The sequence below is a fragment of the Clavelina lepadiformis genome, chromosome 7, assembly GCF_947623445.1.
Source record: "Clavelina lepadiformis chromosome 7, kaClaLepa1.1, whole genome shotgun sequence".
Classification (NCBI taxonomy): domain Eukaryota; kingdom Metazoa; phylum Chordata; class Ascidiacea; order Aplousobranchia; family Clavelinidae; genus Clavelina; species Clavelina lepadiformis.
Window position 1 is genome coordinate 3,282,409 of NC_135246.1, and position 21,380 is coordinate 3,303,788.

At 40.9% G+C, this 21,380-nt stretch overlaps 2 protein-coding genes across 3 annotated transcripts; one reads left to right on the plus strand and one right to left on the minus strand.

Moving 5' to 3' along the window:
• Positions 1-2,534: 2,534 nt before the first annotated feature.
• On the plus strand, positions 2,535-20,577 carry LOC143465089 (uncharacterized). Its single transcript, XM_076963246.1, has 15 exons — positions 2,535-2,672; positions 3,446-3,560; positions 4,201-4,340; positions 4,505-4,660; positions 5,288-5,408; positions 5,547-5,680; positions 6,346-6,510; positions 7,442-7,591; positions 7,762-7,875; positions 8,392-8,549; positions 8,701-8,798; positions 8,919-9,069; positions 17,894-18,005; positions 18,083-18,222; positions 19,061-20,577. Exons 1-15 carry the CDS (start codon positions 2,612-2,614, stop codon positions 19,259-19,261), a joined length of 2,016 nt encoding a protein of 671 aa, XP_076819361.1. The 5' UTR covers positions 2,535-2,611; the 3' UTR covers positions 19,262-20,577.
• On the minus strand, positions 14,292-15,990 carry LOC143465096 (uncharacterized). 2 transcript variants are annotated; one of them, XR_013118579.1, is made up of 3 exons: positions 15,120-15,990; positions 14,879-14,965; positions 14,292-14,600 (listed from the first exon to the last, which is right to left on the minus strand). XR_013118579.1 is itself a non-coding variant. In XM_076963260.1 (2 exons), exons 1-2 carry the CDS (start codon positions 15,910-15,912, stop codon positions 14,955-14,957), a joined length of 804 nt encoding a protein of 267 aa, XP_076819375.1. In that variant the 5' UTR covers positions 15,913-15,990; the 3' UTR covers positions 14,729-14,954. The 2 variants fall into 2 exon arrangements, 1 of the variants encoding a protein (XP_076819375.1); XM_076963260.1 differs by lacking the exon at positions 14,292-14,600 and having other exon boundaries at positions 14,729-14,965.
• Positions 20,578-21,380: the final 803 nt, after the last annotated feature.

Genomic DNA, 21,380 nt, shown 5'->3' on the forward strand with positions numbered 1-21,380 from the left:
TCAGCCTATTTACGCGAATAAATTTCCGCCCACGTACATGTATTTAGTTTGGTTCGGAACATATTTGTGGGGGCAATAATAAATATATGAATAGCCTACTTGAAACCAACTTTATTAGGTTACGTCGAGCGGGGTTGCCAAATTATAGGGATTGAAGAAGTAAAGATTTGTTTGATTCAAACGCGATATTACTTGGTTGGGGGCGAATAACATAATACGTTTCCACGGTGGTCGGACGATTCAACCCACGGACGATTCAACCCCGGACAATTCAACCCATGGACGATTCAACCCCGGACGATTCAACCCACGGACGATTCAACCCGCGGACGATTCAACCCGCGGACCATTCAACCCGCGGACGATTCAACCCACGGACGATTCAACCCGCGGACGATTCAACCCACGGACCTTTCAACCCACGGACGATTCAACCCACGGACGATTCAACCCACGGACCTTTCAACCCACGGACGATTCAACCCACGGACCTTTCAACCCACGGACGATTCAACCCACGGACGATTCAACCCAGGACGATTCAACCCCGGACGATTCAACCCAAGGACCTTTCAACCCACGGACGATTCAACCCAGGACGATTCAACCCCGGACTATTCAACCCGCGGACGATTCAACCCACGGACGATTCAACCTCGGACGATTCAACTCCGGACGATTAAACCCACGGACCTTTCAACCCACGGACGATTCAACCCAGGACGATTCAACCCCGGACTATTCAACCCACGGACGATTAAACCCACGGACGATTCAACCCGTTTATAAAAACGTCTACGCAGTCAATGTGTCAATTTGGTCAATCAATATGGTCAATTTTTTTTAACCTGCTCAGAATGCTATCACAAAACAAATTTCAGTCTTGTGCGACGTGTAGTACAGAAGTTATTAGGCCAATATAAAGTCAATTGTTTCGTTAGGTCAAGATACGGTCAATTGTGTCTTTTAGGTCAAAATCTATTAAACTTGTAATTTTGTAATATTATTCTTCCGTTTTTGTCTTTTCTTGTACCGCAAACAATTCCAGTGCCCCAAATTAGAGGCCTACTTAGAACCAAAGCCACCAAGAGAGGGAAGGCCTTTACGCAAAGTACTGTATAGGGCAAAATAACAATATTCAAGGTTTTACTGGAAAGCAGAAAACAATAAGTGTTTTGATGTACAACCAATGCTAACAAGAAGTGGTAAAAGAAAAAAAGGAAACACAAAAAGCTTTATATTAGCTTAGGCCTATATATTAGCTTTATTTAGCTTACATAATATTGGCTACAAAGTAACTTGGTGATAACCTAAGCCAATAGTACGTGAAAGGTCCGTGGGTTGAATCGTCCTAGGTTGAATCGTCCTGGGTTGAATCGTCCGTGGGTTGAATCGTCTGCGGGTTGAATCGTCCGCGGGTTGAATCGTCCGCGGGTTGAATCGTCCTGGGTTGAAAGGTCCGTGGGTTGAATCGTCCGCGGGTTGAATCGTCCGTGGGTTGAATCGTCCGCGGGTTGAATCGTCCGCGGGTTGAATAGTCCGGGGTTGAATCGTCCTGGGTTGAATCGTCCGTAGGTTGAAAGGTCCGTGGGTTGTATCATCCGCGGGTTGAATGGTCCGCGGGTTGAATCGTCCGTGGGTTGAATCGTCCGTGGGTTGAATCGTCCGGGGTTGAATCGTCCGGGGTTGAATCGTCCGTGGGTTGAATCGTCCGGGGTTGAATCGTCCGTGGGTTGAATCGACCTGGAACCCGTTTCCACGAGTGTCACGCACAAAGAAGTTAAGAATCGTCACTGCACAGTGTATATATCCAACGTACGTGGTGTAGCCTATGGTGACCGAAACGTTTTACAACGTAACTATAACTTAGTCCATATTAGCATTTTAACCTTTACTCTGCAATGAAGATTGTTTGATGTTAATTTTTTTTAACGTTAATGAATAACTAAGATTGTTATTTGATTTTATTTGTTGCTCCGTTTTGTTTAACTGATTGTGAATCAACCCTGGACAATGTGTTCATTGTGCTCATGCGCTGCATTGTTTTACGGTTTTCTGCGTTTTGTACAGTCACAAGGACGGAAAAAACACGATTGCTTTGTACGCATCACCATTACATGTCATCGCACATAAGATAAGTAATTGTAACTGCACATAATTTTCTGCATCTTATGTTTAGTTTAGCTAGTTGCAGAACGATAGGTGACGACCAAGCATAACTGTACTCTGCTCTATATACTATTGCTCCTCTGTAGTGTTAAATTTTTCACTGATTTTTAAAAATCTTGTTTAGGACCATTTAGTGGATTTAGGTTGGTTAGATTGGTATAGAAAATAGTAACCACTAAACAGATATAATAATAACCATGATTAATAAACTTTATTTTGTCACTATGTTTAAGATCTAGGATAGCGTCACCAGGTTGTATATTTGTATTTTAAACACAACTTGTTATGATTAAATGCATTACGAATTAGACGCTGTACTATATAATAAGTTATCAGTCCTAGCAAATGTTTATATGCACAGGTAACAATAGGTGAAATGGCTTGACTTAGAATTTGACTTTTCCATCAACATCTATTTCGAAGGACGGAAATCATCTTGAGAATGAAACAACATTTACTCGTGTTTTTTCTTTTTTCTTTGGCTGGCCTCGCCCACAGCCAGGGTGAGTTATTAAGATCTTCAATTTGTTTTCAGTTTCAATTCTTTCATTCGTTTACGAAAAATTTCTTTTTAATATTGTACTGTAGCGCTGTTACCTCAGATTTTTACAGTCTCTTGTCGTGAATAGGATTAAAATTTATTAGTTCTTATATAAATGTAAAATTTGCCAAATTGTTGTTTAAAAATCTTTATCAGTTCTCACCGCCTGAGAACTTCCACATACACGTACACCGATAAAATGCTCATTTACATATCGACCTATAATATTTTTAGATAAAAGGTACTGTGTATATTAAGTTATTGGTTCAATGATAATTATATATCATATAAGGTCAAGTATTATTGTTAAACTGGTCATGGACTTATACAAGTCGCTATATTAGACTCGGAATATTTTAGCCAAATTCTTGTGTACAACAACATATTTCTGCACCGCCGCATATAAAGCCGGGTTGAGACGGTCTGCACAAATGAACAATTTCAGTTGAAGTAACCCAAATAAAATTTGCAATGTCTAATATATCAAGTAAAAATGCATAACATCTGCTTTCATGTTATATTGCCATCGGATATAAGAAGAATCAAAAAAAAATTTCAAAAATGCGATTACAAATTTCATATCATGACCGTTTAAACGCATTAATTTTGTGATGTAGCCATCAACATCCATTCAACCAATGCTGGAAATATCAAGTAGAATTTTTATTTTAACTCCCTACATAAGTTATTCCATATAGGAAGCATGATATAGGTTTTGATTTTCCCGTTTTATAGATTGGAACGAATGTAGCGCCGACTGCGGCATTGGCTATCAAACCCGCGAAGAAAGCTGTGGAACTGGTTGTACAACAATTGAAGGCAGGCAATGTGTAAACGATGAAGACTGCGAGTGAGAAAAATTACGAATATAACGATTTTGTTTAAATTAAGCGCGTGAACATGGCGTTAATTTCTTTGCTTAATGTTCAAGTCGACTTGTGTGTACATCGTATAGCGGTAAAGTAACAGTCAAATCATCCGAGCAAAGCATAGCAGAGGAAGTTTTTTCTCCAACTAAATATCATCTTCACTTGCAAAATGGAATTTGAAAACTCCGAAAGAAAGTTGTAAATCCATCAGCAGCAACCACTGGTGTCATAGAGCTGTCGCAAACTCATAAGGCTTATATACACCAACTTTTAAACCGATCTTGGGTCTGTCTGTCATTCTCTAACACCTTTGATACAAATGATGACGACACATCTTTTCCCCACAATTATGACGTCACAATATTTATTTTTAAACCACTACAGTGCTTGATGTACTTTACTGTTTTTAGAGAAAACGAAACATTTTATGCTACGTTTTACTCGGTCGTCGTAACTGCTGTATTTCTGTAACAAACCAACCTCTACACATTCCGTTGCTTTATATATAGTCAACAAACTGTATCTCCGCTTAAGGCTCTTTACAGACTTTAAAACTATCGTAGAAAATTAGTTTACAAGGAAAATTGCCTATAATCCACAATAGTAATATTTTATCTACAGATGTCAATCGTGTGACAAGTGCAGAAATAGAAATTTTCTTTGTCCCTTTTTCTTTTTCGGGGAAAGATGTCCAGCCAGCCGATATGCAGAATGCCGACGTACAGCATGCGACCGTTGCAAGCAACCAAAATGCGGCTGTGGTAAATTTTTTTTTAAATAATTAAGGACTCTGACCTACTTTATACGTTATACGAAGGACCTTTCCTACATCATGACCAAGTTCGTTAAACGACTTGAAAATTACAGACACAAACGTTTTGTCAAAAATGACTGACGTACAAAATCGTTTTTATCTTCCTTACAGACCCAGTCTATTCTTCATGGAGCAAGTGGACTTCATGCTCAGTGTCCTGCGGTGGTGGCCAACAGCACCGACATCGAGATTGCAATAAAATCGCAGGCTGCAACGGGCCGTACAACCAAACTATACCCTGCTCAACGGAAGTCTGTCCAGGACCAAGTAATATTTCATATAAATCGGCGTAATTTTGTAAAACACAAGAAACAAAACAGTAAAAACATTTTTCTTTTCCAAATATCAAGTCAGTGTTACTGTACAACCATCATCTTATTATGCTGTTTGGTGTCTATAATTGCTTTATCAAAATATACCCGATTTCACGTCATATCGTTGCCCATCATATAGCGAACTATTATGATTGGTGCTCATGGAACACTAAATATTATACAGTATTATATAACAAAACATTATATAACTTATTATAAATAAAAAGGTTTATCGTTTACAGTTACCAGCTCTGAAATGTAAAATGATCATAAATAAATAAATACCTAATACTTAAATACCTAAATACCTAAATACCGAAATACCGAAATACCTAAATACCTAAATACCTAAATACCTAAATACCTAAATACCTAAATACCTAAATACCTAAATACCTAAATACCTAAATACCTAAATACCTAAATACCTAAATACCTAAATACCTAAATACCTAAATACCTAAATACCTAAATACCTAAATACCTAAATACCGAAAACCATTTAAGCCTGTTTAACATAACTATATGGTAGTGATACTATACTATTCTTTGTGCTATACGTTTATACCATGTCTTACAGATTGGTCTAATTGGACCGAATGCAGCGACTGCGGCAGAGGTTTTCAAACACGCAACCGAAGTATTGAAGCAAATCGATTCGAATTTGAAAGCAGACAATGTACCGCTGACAAAGATTGCTCGTGAGTAAAATGTATAATTAAAATTTTATAATATCACCTTTGCGTTGATATGACGCTGATGAATTTTACGTTTAAATCTGCTAGAAAAATTTATTTACAAACTACCTCATTTTAATACAAATTGCGGATCTTGCGTAGATGTCCATGTAGAGATTGTCAAGACAACAATATTTTCTGTCGCATTCTGATTTATTTGTATGGGTGTCGAAAGGACGTAGTTTCTCAATGCGATCAATCAGCTTGCAAATCTTGCGGACGGCGATGCGTTTGTGGTAAGACTTCGAAATGTTTTAAAATCTTAAACTATACGTTGCATTACGACGAAGGATCTGCAGTAATCGCGTCGTGACAGTGCGCAGCGATGGGGTCTGGGCGTAAGCGGAAAATGTTAGTAAGACTGAAACGAACAAATTGAACTCAGTGGATGGAAACCTTTACGCAAATGTTCTGAGTAGTAACTGTATTGGTAACTGCATTCGTTTCAAACACAAAATAGAACTACTGTATCTATTACCAGACTATACGGCTATATGCTACTTACTGGTGAGTACAGAAGGTGAAGAAAAAGACGCTAAAACACAGTGAAACTGGTTTAAAATTTTTTAACAGCGGAGCTATAGAAGTGTTAGGTTACGAATAAAACTATGGGTGCGATTGTTTGACGAACGATGTTTTACTGAACGTGGGTTGGCAGTTGTAAACCTGGATCTTTTTTCATCTTTAAATGAGGGCAAGTCTAAAAACAAATTGGCCTTAAATGAAAGAATAGTTGTCAGCAAGTATAACGAAACAATAAGTTATTGTTACTAATATGTATAGTGGTTAAACAGATTTATTGCCAAAAACGCAACATCTTCGCTTAATTATGACAGAGGTATAAGCAGCGATACTTAAGTATAATTGGATTAAGTATCAATATAATTTTTCGTTTTTTTAGCTGCCGCGGCGTACTCGTCTTGGAACAACTGGACACCGTGCACAGAATCCTGTGGCGGCGGGCAACAATACCGGTACCGCGAGTGTAACAAAGTTGAAGGCTGCGATGGTCCGTACAACGACACAAGAGCATGCGCGTTAGAAGAGTGTCCGGCCACAGGTCCAGGTAAACTTAAGCATATAACGAAGCTGCCACTTAAATCAAACTACGGTAACGAGATAATACTGTAGTCACCACCCTGTCTACATACACTACAGTGCTGTAGACTTATGTAGACATGGTCGGCGCTACCACATGCAGAGTCCAATCAGATATAACTGTAAGACGGGCCCCTTAGCCATGCTTCGCAAGAAACGAACATTGATGTTTTGTTTTATTCTCGCTACATGATGTAATTCGCTGAAGTTGATGAAACGTTTTGAAAGCTGGGGGGTCCGCTATTAGCAACAAAGACAAGTTTTTCTGTTCTTATCATTCAAAACATCGATAATTTGAATTAGTATTAATTTTTTTAATTACTATTTCCTTGGTTTTTCTGTTTGAAAAAATATTTTAAATCGTTTCAAAATCTACTTCTTTTGCAATCTGATCTGCTTTGTGCATGTTGTTTGAACGATACGATTACACAATGTAGAGCAAGTCATGAAGGTAGGATTGTTTCACTCTTTGCTTGAGTGCATGAGTGCGGGGCCCATTTTGGCAAAGAGCGCAATTTCAAGAAATCGGCCTAAAACAGGTCCCGCATGTAAAGATTGGGTATTGTGACATATTGGAATGTAAAATAAAGGACGATATTTTGACACATTTCCTCCTTTTGTATTTTTCTATTGTTAGTGTAAAAACAGGAAATAGAGTTAGCTGGCAAGAGGATACTCCATTATTCAGCTCCACATTATAGCTATTGCTGCAAAACGAATAAATGATATCATTCTTGTATTAACCAAGGAATAAAACGGGATTGAAACGTAAAACGACTTGTATTAAAATGTTTTTCGAGAACCATAATTCCATTTTCTAATTCGCATTAATAACTAAAAAGATCACAAAAACAACTTCTTCACTACCACATTCGTCATATTCTATGCTTATACCGAAGGTGTTTTGGGAGATTGGAGTGCGTGGTCAATTTGCAGCGAAACTTGTGGACCTGGAACTCAACAAAGAACCCGAACATGCAACACCACAAATTGCAACACCAACGAGACAAGAACTCTTAAACGCGGTTGCAACTTAAAACCCTGTTTTAGTAAGTTAAGCATTCATGTTATTCAAATACTTTTTCTCCACAAATTTAGTTTAACCATTAAACAAAACTGGCGTCACATAGCCTGAGATATTAAATCACATCAATGGATACCCCAAATTACACAAACGAGTTTTTGTCCCATTACTTCTCTGTGCTTTAATTCTTGACAGCACCTTCCAGCCAGTGGAGCTCGTGTTCTAGATCTTGCGGAAATGGCACTCGGGTTCGTCAAATTAACGGCAGCAACGATTACCAGGATTGCAATGACGGAAAATGCGCTGCAGGTAAGTAGAAAGCACTTATTTAAAACAACAGTGTCACTGGTAACTTTATACTATCTTTAATCAAACAAAAGTTACAAAGACCAGTCCTTTGCATGGATCTATCCAGGTCAAGTGTGCAATTAATTGGTTACAGTTAAGGAAGAAATTAAACATTTCAGCTATCAACGTTTTTTCACAGTCGCGTGTAACTTGTAAAATTTAGCGCTTCACGACAAGTGTTCCTTCTTTAAAAATGAATTCATGCCACCACTTAAAGGTCAAGTCAATTAGTTATGAGGCAAAAGTCATTTCATAACGTATAGTTTTCACTTAAGTAACAATTAAAACTTTGTGTGTGTGATCCGTACACACTGGGTTGTTATGTAGAAGTGACGGACTTGGCTCATTGGATATTGGTAAAAGAAGTGTGAGTAATGCGCTGAAGGCGACAGTTTTCTTTGGAAGGTTTTCGACAACTTTATTGTAATGATATACAATTTACAATATTATAACAGAAATTCGCTTTTATGTGCGCAGACGTTTGTCCACACCCACATTATGCTCGATATAAAGACCGCAACCACCAGTGTTGCGATACATCAAATCTTCCAAACGACTCTTGTGGGCTGGTCTCGGGACAATCCGGTCGAGTTATCGGCGGTGAGGTATCAAACCCGACTGCGTGGCCATGGATGGTAAGTTGAAACCAAATCTTATGTTTTGTAACATCCTTAAAATCGAGTGTACAGCGGTGATAATACTTACATCCAATAGCTGTATCCCTTTACGATAAACATGGTTATTGCGAGAAGTAGGTTAGAAATCAGTTTTTCTCATATTTCTCAAATCCTCGGTGGTCCGACGGGACCAGATGGCTTAACTGCTTTATGTGGCGGCTCCTTGGTGACACACGAGTGGATTTTAACCGCGGCGCATTGTTTCGGGTAAGTGTCGATGCCTTTGCTTATAAGCTCACAAAGTTACCAAGTTACGTAATCTTCCATGCTCTATATATTGTAGCAAATCACGTTCTAAAACAAAATTGTATATTTCTGTAACCAAAGCACGGAGCCAAATAATACGCTATTGTATGCAAACATCCCTTTTAATCTGAGTGATATCAATGTTGTTGACCATGGGATTCAGGTCAAGTCCATCATCACTCATCCTTTGTTTGACAACGTAACATTTGACTACGACATTGCACTCATAGAAGTAAGTAAAGCAAAAACAAACTTTTATGAAGCCTTGTACTATACTTGGTAGTCTATTTGGCTTGATGCTGCAGTTAAAGTATAACATAGGGGTCTGAAACATGTAAGTTATATAATAAAGAATAGAAGTGGAAATCTCTTAAATTGGTTTATTTTATCTTTTGATAAAATAACTAGAGCCTCAGTTACTAGATACATTCTCATAAAATTTTGCACATGGTTAAATGTACAGGGAAGCAAAGTTTATAAAGTATTAACCACAGCTAGGCTACAGCTCTTTAAAATAAGAGCATCGCTCACGCTCTCACTGGTCAATGAAAGAAGAGCACCGTTCGTTCTTCGGCTCTTGCTCTTTTTAGCAATCAAAAATAATCAATATTTTCACAGCGATGTCATGCCAATATTGTTTCGTTTGCCAAATTTGTTCCAGTGTCGTGTCAAATAATGATCCCGCCTTTGCGGCGTAATAAATTCATTCTCATAAAGGATATGACTCAGCCGAAAATGTGGGCATGCGCACTTCGGTAAGTTTCGTTACCCTGCCCTTGGTTATCTTAGCAGATTACTGTAGAAGTGTACAGGTTCTATGAGTACTATTCAGTGGCTGAATAGTATGACACCGTAACTTTTGCGAATGCATGTATACAAGCAAACGAAATACGAATTGAATGAATTTATTATGTCACAAAGGGGAGGTCATTATTTGGCAGGACACTGGCATTGTGACATAAAAATGTCGCATGACTCAGTGCAAGTTTTCTGATCAACAACCCTGCCTTCCCTGTGAGTTTGTACATATTATTTGCTTGCATGTAAGTTAATTTGCTTGAACCCAAGGGCAACCTCCGAGATTTTCGAGCGGAAAGGGATTGAAAAGACTACAACTATATGTTTGATATACTGGAATACAAGTGACATAAAATACCACCGACTGTCACACGCAGACAAAACAAAAATTGACGCTTGCTATCAACAATTTTTAGCTCAGACACAAGCTTGGTTTGATCATGAACAAAAAATGTAAACGCTGAAATTATTATTTATCTACAATAGGTATCTATTGTTTCATATTAGCAAAACTTCTACAAGTGTTTAAACCACGTACGGTATAGGTTGCATTCTTTTCCTTTGGCAGCACAACCCCGATGAACCAAACGCAAAGCATCATAAGATGCATTTTCTCGTTTTGTGACTGTGAAGTCAGGCTTTAGTGTGTTAAAGCTTATTTGATTGGGAGTTGCTTGGTGTAACGGGGCGCTTGTTCCCGCGTCAGTTGGTAAGAGCTTATTATCCGTGACTGCCACCTCCCGTTCCCACAGACGGTTGGCCTGGGTCGAATAGGTGTAACCAAACTTTTTCTGATCAGGAATCTTCCCGCTCTAACGGCTAGTCACTTAGCCGGTTTTGCCTTGTTAACTTTTAATGGCATTTTACTTAATAAAAACGATCATCTCTCACTGAAACCGAAACGTAACTGCCCACAACCGTCGCCCAGCCGCGCACAGTACTACACCAAATAAATTCCACGCGATGAAGGAATCAACGTGGAACGTAAAACACGATACTAATTTAGCCTTTGGGGTAACTACGTGAGACGTCACAAGAGATTTGATAAAAACAGGTGTACAAGAACAAGTAAAAGAACATAAACAAGTAAAATACGGCAGACCGTGAACATGCATAAAAACAACACAATGCAAAGAAAAGACGGTATATAATGTGGTGTCTACAAAACAGGTGCATAAAAATAATCCCGTGACATCCCCCCCAGACCAGTTCTTTTCCGGCCCCGGAAAAGTTATTCAATATCCGGGTAAAAACGTGTTTGTCTTCGAGCTCGCCGTGGCGGTAGGTTTCTTTCCGTCATGGCCGAAGTGGTCTCGCTGGGAATGGGGCCGTTCTCTTCGAGGGCAGGTTGGCTTGTCTCTATTGTCTCGTTATTGCCCTCGTCTGTGATCCTGAGTTGCCCAACTGCCGAGTCTTCCCGTCCTTGACTACTGGATAATTGCTCAGTCGCGCTCGTATTGATTGATGTAGCCTCGGATTCTCCGGTGGCGGTATCCGTTGAATTTTGTGGTATGAACACCAAACCTTCAAAAGGAGAACAGTGGTTAATGCCATTATCCGGAACATGATCGTACGGGAGTTGATTGTCACGCTTGTCATCACTATGAACCCTTAATTTCATTCTGTTAAAATGAACCGTTTGCTCTTTGCCGGCTTTGTCTTTAATAGTATAAGTGGGATGTCGCGCGTTCACTACCGTGAAGGGGCCCTTGTAAGGAAGATGAAATTTGCGATATTCTCCCTGTGGGACCACTGGGTCTTTCAGCCATACTTCTTTCCCCACTTCAATTGGTAGCCCCCTTTGTCGTTGGTCGTAGAGGTCGGCCATCTTCGTTCGTTGTTTCCGTAGCGTTTCCCGCACCGTCTTTTCTGCAATCTTTAACCGCGTTTGTAAATCCTGAATAACCGACGTTTTCAGCACTCCACCGGTCGGTGTGCCCAATAAATCCGCAGGTAAACGAAGCGTACGACCAGTTAATAAGAAATGCGGCGATACACCTGTGCTGTCGTGGACGCTCGCGTTATAGGCCGCCACGACGGCTGACAAAGCTTGATCCCAACTACGTTGATCCTCCTGTACGTAATTTCGTAACATGGTGATGATAGTCTTGTTGTTTCTCTCAACTCCCCCGTTCCCTTGTGGATGATAACTTGTGGTCCTTGTTTTCGAACAACCCATCAATCGTAATAGTTCTTTGAAGACCTCGCTCTCAAAATTCCCACCCCGGTCGCTGTGGATAACATCTGGTACACCATGAACTGTGAACCATCGGTGGAACAAGACGTCCGCTGTGGTTTTTGCTGTTTGATTGCGCATGGGCCAGGCCCTTACATACTTGGTAAATAAATCGCACGCCACCAAGATGTATTGAAAACCTGATGATGTCATAGGTAGAGGTCCCACGACGTCTATTTCTACTCTCTGCATCGCCCTATCTTCCGTGGACGGAACCAACCTCGCCCTTGGCTCGGCCGGCGGTTTCTTGTTCCTTTGACATACATCGCAGTTTCGGCAATATTTTTCGGTGTCCTGTCTCCAACCAGGCCAATAAAATTTTTCTTCTACTTTGTGGCAAGTTTTCGTCAACCCTAAATGAGCCCCGCCAAGAACGCAATCGTGTAGTGACTGCAACACAGACAAACGCATAGGTTCCGGAGTTATAAGTCGATAACAGTGTGTTCCCGGTAAACTGCGATTACTATTTGCCCAATAAACAGGGCCGTCAAAAGTGTGTAAACTTCCAAATTGGGCCCATAGATGCTTAGTCATTCTTGACAAGTTTTTAACATGTTTGTACGGAGGTCTTTTCCCCAACTGTAGCCATCTCAAAGCGGGGGCAATCTCTGCGTCCTCTTCCTGTAGATTCAGTACTTCATTCGGAAGAAACCCGATGTTGCCTCTAAGATCTATGTTGTTGACTGTTTGCTTGGAATCTTCGAGGCTTGTTGCAACTTGTTGGTCATGCCATTTGTAGGGGAGGTTCACCTGTGTACCTTCGTTAGGGCGTCGACTCAACGCGTCAGCGTTTTTGTGTTTTTGTCCTGGTCGATGGAGTAGCTCAAAATTGTACTCGGCAAGGTGTTCTACCCATCGAGCGCATTGTCCATACAACTCCTTTGACTGCCATAACCAACGCAACGATGCATGGTCCGTCCTCAGCAAAAACTTTTGACCTAGTAGGTGACACCTATTCAATTTTGTTGCCCAGACGACCGCCAGAAGCTCTTTTCGAGTCGTGGAGTAGTTCTTTTCTGCTTTCCCTAGAGATCGGCTACAATACGAGATCACACGCTCTCTGTCATCTATGACTTGTGACAGAACAGCGCCAATTGCGTTATCGGATGCATCGGTGTCGAGAATAAACGGCTTGTCGTAGTTTGGGTATGCCAGCACTGGTGCGGTACACAGCAAACGCTTCAAAGTAGCAAAGGCGTTCTGATGCTCTTCGGTCCACTGAAACTTCTTGTTCTTCTCGGTGAGTTTGTGCAACGGTGAGGCAATTTTGGCATAATTTGGAATAAACTTCCTATAATATGATGTCAGACCCACAAACTGTCGAACGTGTTTCACGGTGCGAGGTATCGGCCAATTCGCGACTGCCTCTACTTTCTCGGCGTCACACATCACGCCTTCCTTAGAAATTTTATGCCCTAAAAATTTCACCGATTCTTGAAAAAGGGAGCATTTGGACGGTTTCAGTGTTAAACCGGCTTCTTCCAGTCGATTTAGAACGTCGCTTAAACGAGACATGTGTTCCCCGAATGTGCGACCATACACGATCACATCGTCTAAATATGCTAAAGCGCCGCGCCACTCCAATCCATTTAGAACGATGTGCATCAATCGTTGAAATGTAGCCGCCGAATTGCTAAGACCCATCGGCATAACGTTCCATTCATATAACCCCATGTGGGTGGTAAAAGCAGTAACCTCGCGGGACCTGTGATTCATGGGTATTTGCCAATACCCTGAACGCAGATCCAGAGTAGAAAAATAAATGTTACTCGACAATTCGTCCAGGCTCTCGTCGACACGTGGGATTGGGAAACTGTTCTTTTTCATCAGGTCATTTACGCGCCTGTAATCAACACAAAACCTCACCTCGCCCGATTTTTTTCGTACAAGAACAATGGCGCTGGACCAAGGGGATGTGGATGTGCGAACCAAGCCTTGTTTCTCCATTTCCGTGAGGATTTCTTCTACCTTTCGCTTGTCTCGAGGGGGTATTCGGCGATGCGGTTGTCTCACGGGGGCGCTAGTCCCAATATCGACATGGTGTTCTATCAAGTCGGTTTTGCCTAGATCGAATTGACTGGTCGAAAAACACTTCCAATGCTTCGATAATAAATTGAGTACTTCGCGACGTTCACTCTTAGACAGCTTCGTCCCTAAATCTACGCCTTCTTCGATAGCTTGCAAGTGATCACGCTGGGGTTTAAAACGATGTTCTTCTACCGACGCTACGGAACATCTTTGGTCGGAGTTCACAATGCATCGGTTATTATTACAGTCACACGTGGAGTTTAATCTCGAAACTAAAGCGCACGTGCCGGGCTGGTAAACATCACCTCCGCCGAATACAGAGACTGGATGTAGGGTGGCGACCCTTGTTCCGTTAACTAATCTGACTTCGTCATCACTGAAATTAGCCAATCGAATGGGGACCTTTCCGTTCTGAACTTGCGTGAGGTAGTTACCCGCTAGTATCCCATATTTATCATTCAATCGGAGATTACCTTCAACTAGTGCCGGGAACTCAACGTCGGGTATCTTAATCATCGGATCCATACAAAATATGCCAGAAGTACACACCTCAGTGGAAGCGGGGACGATCAGGTCTTCGACGATATAAACCTCGTTTCGTTGTAAGGTCACTCTTCCATCGAGCAGGGGTGTTGACGACGATCCGGCTTCTAGAATTTTGTCCTTGTAGCAGATCCGGCATTGGTGATGCTGGACGAAATCTAACCCAATGATGAAATCTTCCGTGAGTTGATTAACTACGTAGATTTCGCACTCTGTGATCAAACCGGCCACTTGCACTGATAATGTGACAAGGCCTAACACCTGTAGGGCCGTCCCGCTAGCCGTAGTTAACTGTGTATCTAACGTGGGGCCTAGTGTAGTACTCGGATTTTCTGATGAAACTTTATCGAACAAAGTTTTAGACATGAGTGATACGCTGGCTCCCGTGTCTACCAGAGCACAAATGGGCATAGAACACAACATCATATTAACATACTTGCATAACCTTTTCCGGTATTGTTGTTGAGCGGGTGTTGCGGTGGCTGGAGCAGGCGGACAGGATCGATTCCAACTTAACTTTGATCTGTTTACATCACATGCGTTAGTCCGAGGGTTGTGATTCGTAGTTAGGCTTTGACGGTTTAGGCAATCTCGCCTAAATGAATCATATTTAGACGGATTTGCATTTGAACGTGGGTTGTTTAGGACCCCACGTGTTTTATCGGAAGGGGACTTACGGTTTCGGTATCGTTGATTTCTTCCTTCAGATGGACCCGGTGCGCGTGGTTTCCAATGGAGGCGATCCACGTCTCGTTGTAAAGTGTTCATTTGCGTTTTCACTGAAGACACAGTTTCGTCAATACTTGAAATCCGGCCTTGAATATTGTCATTAAACAATTTTATCTCGCCACTTATCTTAGCAAGTTCATTCTTCATCAAAACAGTCGCTTCGTCCTGGCGGCTTTCGTCTCCATGTGAAAGTCGGGCAACAGTGAACACGTCTGAACACGGAGTCTTTTCCGAGACGTCCAGGGCAATGGCTCGGGCGCTGGTAATGAAGAAGTCTCTGCCGATCTCTAGGTCTGCGACTAAGGTTTCCGATATTTTGCGGTTTCTCAAACCCCGGATCAATGCCAAGTAGAGTACCTCATTTTTTACAGGTGCTTGATCTGCACTGGCGTATGCCAAGTCACCCTGCTTCCGCAAAGCGTAGACGAATGATCGTGTAGATTCGTCCGGTTTTTGTACCCTATCCAAAAGGCTGTTTTTTAATCTGCTGATTTCCGCCTTTGATCGCCCTGCTTCTGAAGCCCTTTCCACCAACTCGTCGAACTCTAAGTCGTAGACGGAGGCATCTTTCCCTTGAATTTCCCAGACAAAGTCCTTATCGAAACTTTCAATGAGGAGGTGTTTCTTAAAATCTTGATTTGCCCTAACGCTGGCGCAGTAAGAGTTAAAAACTTTGAGAAAGTCTTGAAAGTCTTCATTGGACTTATATCTCAGTGGAGGCAACGTCACATTAAAAGCCATACTGGTAAACAATACCTTGATACCTTGATACCTTTTTGACTGCGGGATCCTGGCGCGCTCGCCAATTGTAACCAAACTTTTTCTGATCAGGAATCTTCCCGCTCTAACGGCTAGTCACTTAGCCGGTTTTGCCTTGTTAACTTTTAATGGCATTTTACTTAATAAAAACGATCATCTCTCACTGAAACCGAAACGTAACTGCCCACAACCGTCGCCCAGCCGCGCACAGTACTACACCAAATAAATTCCACGCGATGAAGGAATCAACGTGGAACGTAAAACACGATACTAATTTAGCCTTTGGGGTAACTACGTGAGACGTCACAAGAGATTTGATAAAAACAGGTGTATAAGAACAAGTAAAAGAACATAAACAAGTAAAATACGGCAGACCGTGAACATGCATAAAAACAACACAATGCAAAGAAAAGACGGTATATAATGTGGTGTCTACAAAACAGGTGCATAAAAATAATCCCGTGACATAGGCACTCCACGGCGCTTGCTTGGCTAGGAAGTGTGGAGATCCTAGATAGCCTATTCGTTAGGACCTCCATGCACTTAACCTTGTTGACCGAGCCCGAACGATTGCAAGGCACGAAGTCTGGCGGTAGCTTGACCACAAAAGGTGCCGAAGAGAAATAAGTTACACAAAACCACTCTACAGTATCCGCTCCTGCTTCTCTACATGGGCTGGCTCCCTAAAGCTGAAGTGAATCACAAAGTAGTGATGCTATTTGACCCATATTTGGAACTTTGGCCGAAGCTACCGCTCCGGGCCAGAGTAGACCTGTGAGTTATGGAAACAAGACGTAGCCTCAAATTCCTACGATTCTAAAACTCCCAAATCAGAGCCTTTCAAACGGTTGCCGTTTTGTGTCATGCCCAGGACGAAAACATTTTGGTGTTGGCATATTATACCAAATATATATATACCACAACCATACCAATGGTATATACCAGTGGTGGGCAAACTGGAGCTCGCCGGCATGTTTTTTGTGGCTCTTCGAGTCGAATCGTAAAATTCCAAAAAAAATTGTAAAGGCTACCAAGAGTACCGTTTATGAACGTTTCTCTCTTTTTCTTTTCTTTATTTAGGCCAGCGTTTCGTTTATGACGTAACACTAGACATATAGACATACATAGTCTATGGCAAAGGTAGGCAAGTGCGGCTCGCCGACATGTTTTTTATGGGTCTTCTAGCTGAATAGTAATATCCCAAATTGACTACTAATTATATAATAACCAAATTGACAAACATTACTGATTTTGCGGCTCGCTGGTGTTTATAGTTTTCCGCAAGTGACTCTTTCATTGAACAAGTCTGACCACCCCTGGTATATACCTTAACATACATTCTCTTTTTAATAACAACATGCATAACATAATGCATGCAACAACATACATCCTATAAGATATATCTTACTTTGTAACTAAATTTTATTTTTTGCGCACCCATTTTCCTAACCTAACCGCCGATCTTTAACAAAGCGCTGCGTGACCTACGTTTGACGAAATACACACTTGATAGCCAACACGCAAAAACTATGATATATCGTAATAAGTTTAGTGCCGTCAAACTGACGCTTCTACTCTTTATACGCTGGTATTTGTGACTACTTACTGCGTTCACTGCAAACAATGCAAATTATTTTAAGCCAAATAAGGTATCTTCAATAAAATGAACTAGCAAAAGTTATCCTCTGCCTCAACGATTGTCAGAAGCAATATCTGAAATATCCCTCGCCTCTAAAAACAAGCTTTTTATTAGAGTAGCAATCTTGAAAATTTAGTGCTTTTGTCACAAAGCGCCTAATTGTACTGCCTACTTTTGTTATGGACTATACTAATATACAAAGTAAAAAATAATATATAAAGTCAAGAAATTTTTCTTCACGACAAGAGCATGAAATCGAAATTTCCTGAATCGAACAGCCCTGTATACACTATCTCCGACTAACATTAATTTTTGTTTGTTCAGTTAACGGAACCTATTTCGCTTGGTACTCCCGCACCTGGAGTGGTTTGTTTACCAGACGGAGAATTTGTGGGTGAGGACGTCACCTGCGTGACGACTGGCTGGGGAATCCCAGGTGAAAGGCGTGTCTGCTTTATTGTTAAATGACCCGAAGACACAATTTGTTTTTATTTGGTTCATCTTGCTTGTCAGACCCTATTACTCTCTCAAACAACCTTCTGGAGGTCCAGGTTCGTACTTTACCATGGGAACTATGCGACGCAGACAATTCCAATCTTACCGAGCGGCAAATCTGTGCCGGGAAAGTGGAAGGTGGCCTGGGTCCTTGCCTGGTTAGTGCTTTGTTTTTAATTTCGCTTGTCGTATTCTGCCGCGAAGGCAAAGCTAAAAACAAAACTTTAAATGTTTGAACAAGGTAGCGGCTAGCGAGTCGCTACAGTACATTGCCAGCAGGGTTACACCATAAAATACTAAAACCCATATAACACCACAGAATACTAAAAGAGTTTTAGAAGAGATAAGCATTGTCTTTTGAACAGTGTTTTTAGCATATAGTATACTGAGGTATAGAGGTATAAGGAAACATGCTAGACTATTTTATAATGATTTGTCTTTTTTTCTCCACATTTTTACAACGACATAGGCGAGGGCAGTAATTGTGTTTTTTAAATGCAATCGTGCAATTTGCGCAAATTTTGGCAATACCAACATAGCGAGAACTGTATGTGTTGTCTAACTCTAACATACGTTCGAAGTCATTATTGCAAAATGATTAGAAGTGTTAATAGAACTTTCTGCAAAAACTGTACTATAGCAGCAGCCGCAAGCGCATATCTCAATGACGTGCCCGTCACGCTTGAGTGAGCGGCGTTGCTCATCGCTTATATGCGTTCTGCAGTTTTCTTCATTCCACAATACTCCAGTTCGTGCAGTAACAAGCATTACTGGCTGTGTTTCTTATTATTAAAATATTGATCCGAGATCATACAAAAACGTTCGTGTTTTTACGTTTTAAAGAGTTGTTACCGCATTTAAGTTTTGTTAACATGCAAAATTAGTAAACGTTCTTGTTAAACTGATACCAAAATCTTACACATTTTAAGATAAAAATCTTAAAAAGAAAGATATTGATATTCCCAAATGATATGGATTTTCCTTATTGTACAAAAGGTCGACATCGGCGGACCGCTTGTATGCCAACGATGTGACTCATGTGCCTGGCAAGTGGCTGGAATTGTTTCAAACAATGGCACTTCCTGTGGAAATGCTGACACCCAAGGTCGCTACACACGGGTGAGCTTCTTTGAGGACTGGATACGTAACATCACTGGAATCAGTCCGCCAGAAGCACCTTCTCCTACTTGTACCTAGACAAGCTGAAAACGGTTTGGTAACACTTAATCACGCGACACTTAATCACGCGACGCTTAATCACCGACACGTAATCACTAGGACATTTAATCCCGCGACACATAATCACTAGGACATTTAATCACGCGACACATAATCACTAGGACATTCAATCACGCGACATTTAATCACACATTTACAATGTGGGAAATGTGAGCAACTGCACGAAGATAGACTAACATCTCGCTTGACAGACAAAGGTCAACTGTGTTTTGCACACGCAGTTTCAGTGCCTTGTACCGCATTGGAATAGAAGGTTGAGTACCAGCAATTCCTTGCAGAAACGTTGCACATTGCATTTGAATGTCTTTTTCAATTCCCTGTATGAAAGTCCACAATGTCGGGTGGTGGCATTGAAAAAGCACTTGTAGATCAAAATGCCAACCTTCGACTGCATTTGTGGTTCTTGCAATGCAACCTGCCCCGGCTTCGTAATGATTCCAACTTTCGATTGGAAAGATGGCTGAGCCGTAATTTTCACCACGTCCCGGACGTCGTCTGCCTCTGATATATGTGTGTTCGAAATACGAAAGCAGCTCAGGCATCTTCTCGTGATCGGGCATGCTATCAGCTAAGATCAGAAATGACTCGACTACGTCAGAGGAAGGGACCATGGCTAAGGCTGGTAAACACCGAAGAGCTGTTCTTAATTCGTCATCAGACTCGTAGTCACATTGTTGGTGTTGATTTGCTGGTGTTCATTTAAAGAAACATTATAGAGAAAGCCGGCGCAACGGAGTCAAAGACAATTGTCATGGAGTTCTAAAAGAAAGACTAATAGCCTTTGGATTTAGGCCAACCTTAAAAGCAATCCACATCGCCATCCCCACAGAGAGATGCACACGAGCTTGAATTACTGAATTTTCCTCACGCTTTTCCGACATCCAAGTGATTATGTGTCGCGTGATTAAATGTCACGTGATTAAGTATCCAAGTCGCGTGATTAAATGTCCTAGTGATTATGTGTCGCGTGATTAAGTGTCCTACTGATTATGTGTCGGTGATTAAGCGTCGCGTGATTAAGTGTCGCGTGATTAAGTGTTGGTACACCGCTGAAAACAGGGAACCAATGATTGTGTAGATGTCATTTTGTTCTTTTTCAGTTATAATGTATAGTTGAAAAGATATTGTATGATCGTCAGCTTTCTTGCTTTGTCCGGCTGCTTGTTACCATTGCGACTTATGTTTATACTTTAAAAGTTTATGGCTGTATAATTTCTGATCTAATGTACACTATAGCTTAAGCGGTGTTGACATAATAAACCGACGTTTACTGCCTTTTTCGGTAAAAATTTCAGAATTATTACGAATAGTGAGAAAAGTTGTACCGAAAAATCTTACACAAAATTTTTTCATCGAGGGTTCATTTGATTTTCTCTGTCAATTTCTCTTACGTATATCTGTACAAAATTAGTGATTCGTTTGTCGGCAACGTAGTTTGAAGAATAGCCTATAACATCTTAAGCTGCATTCTGAGTGCTAATAATATAATCAACTGTGGTAGATGATAGATATATAATTAAAAACTGCACACACCTTTAGCAATCTAGGCGTAAAGAAACAAATACGCAGATTACCTCAGGAATCAGGTAACTAATTTAAGTGTGATGGTGAGTTAATTTCTGATGGTTTGTTGTTGTTATGGCGTTTGCTGAGTGTAGGTCCAGGTTAAAGTTGACATTTTGTGTCGGTTCAAAGTTAAAGCTTTTTGGCTGCTTCTTTGGAAAAATGTAAGAAAAAAAGTTGTTTAAAAGTTGAAGCATTTGGTGTGAGAATTCCAGATACGAGAATTTGCTCAAAATACTGCATTAAGTCCTTTTATCCTACATCTCGGTGGATGCAAAAACTCAGCTAGGTGACCGGGCTTGTTTAGTAGCAAATGCAAATTGAAAAATGTTACTTTGCATTGTTTAAGATAGGCCTTCGGATGGGCCTACAGACCCTTAAGGTGTGGTCAAACACCAAAAAATGCCATAAAATCTTTCTTTGTTTTATTATACAGTGAATTTACTAGAACACTGATTACTCGAAAAATCCTCCACAACTCCAACCATGCTGCATTCTGATTGGTCTAAACATA

Excerpts from the sequence above, each read along its gene's own strand:
- LOC143465096 (XM_076963260.1), bottom strand. The coding sequence starts at position 15,912 with ATGGCTTTTAATGTGACGTTGCCTCCACTGAGATATAAGTCCAATGAA.
- LOC143465089 (XM_076963246.1), top strand. The coding sequence starts at position 2,612 with ATGAAACAACATTTACTCGTGTTTTTTCTTTTTTCTTTGGCTGGCCTC. Across the intron at positions 5,409-5,546 it reads ACCGCTGACAAAGATTGCTC|ATGTCCATGTAGAGATTGTC; the intron begins GTGAGTAAAATG and ends GATCTTGCGTAG. Across the intron at positions 18,223-19,060 it reads GTGGCCTGGGTCCTTGCCTG|GTCGACATCGGCGGACCGCT; the intron begins GTTAGTGCTTTG and ends ATTGTACAAAAG.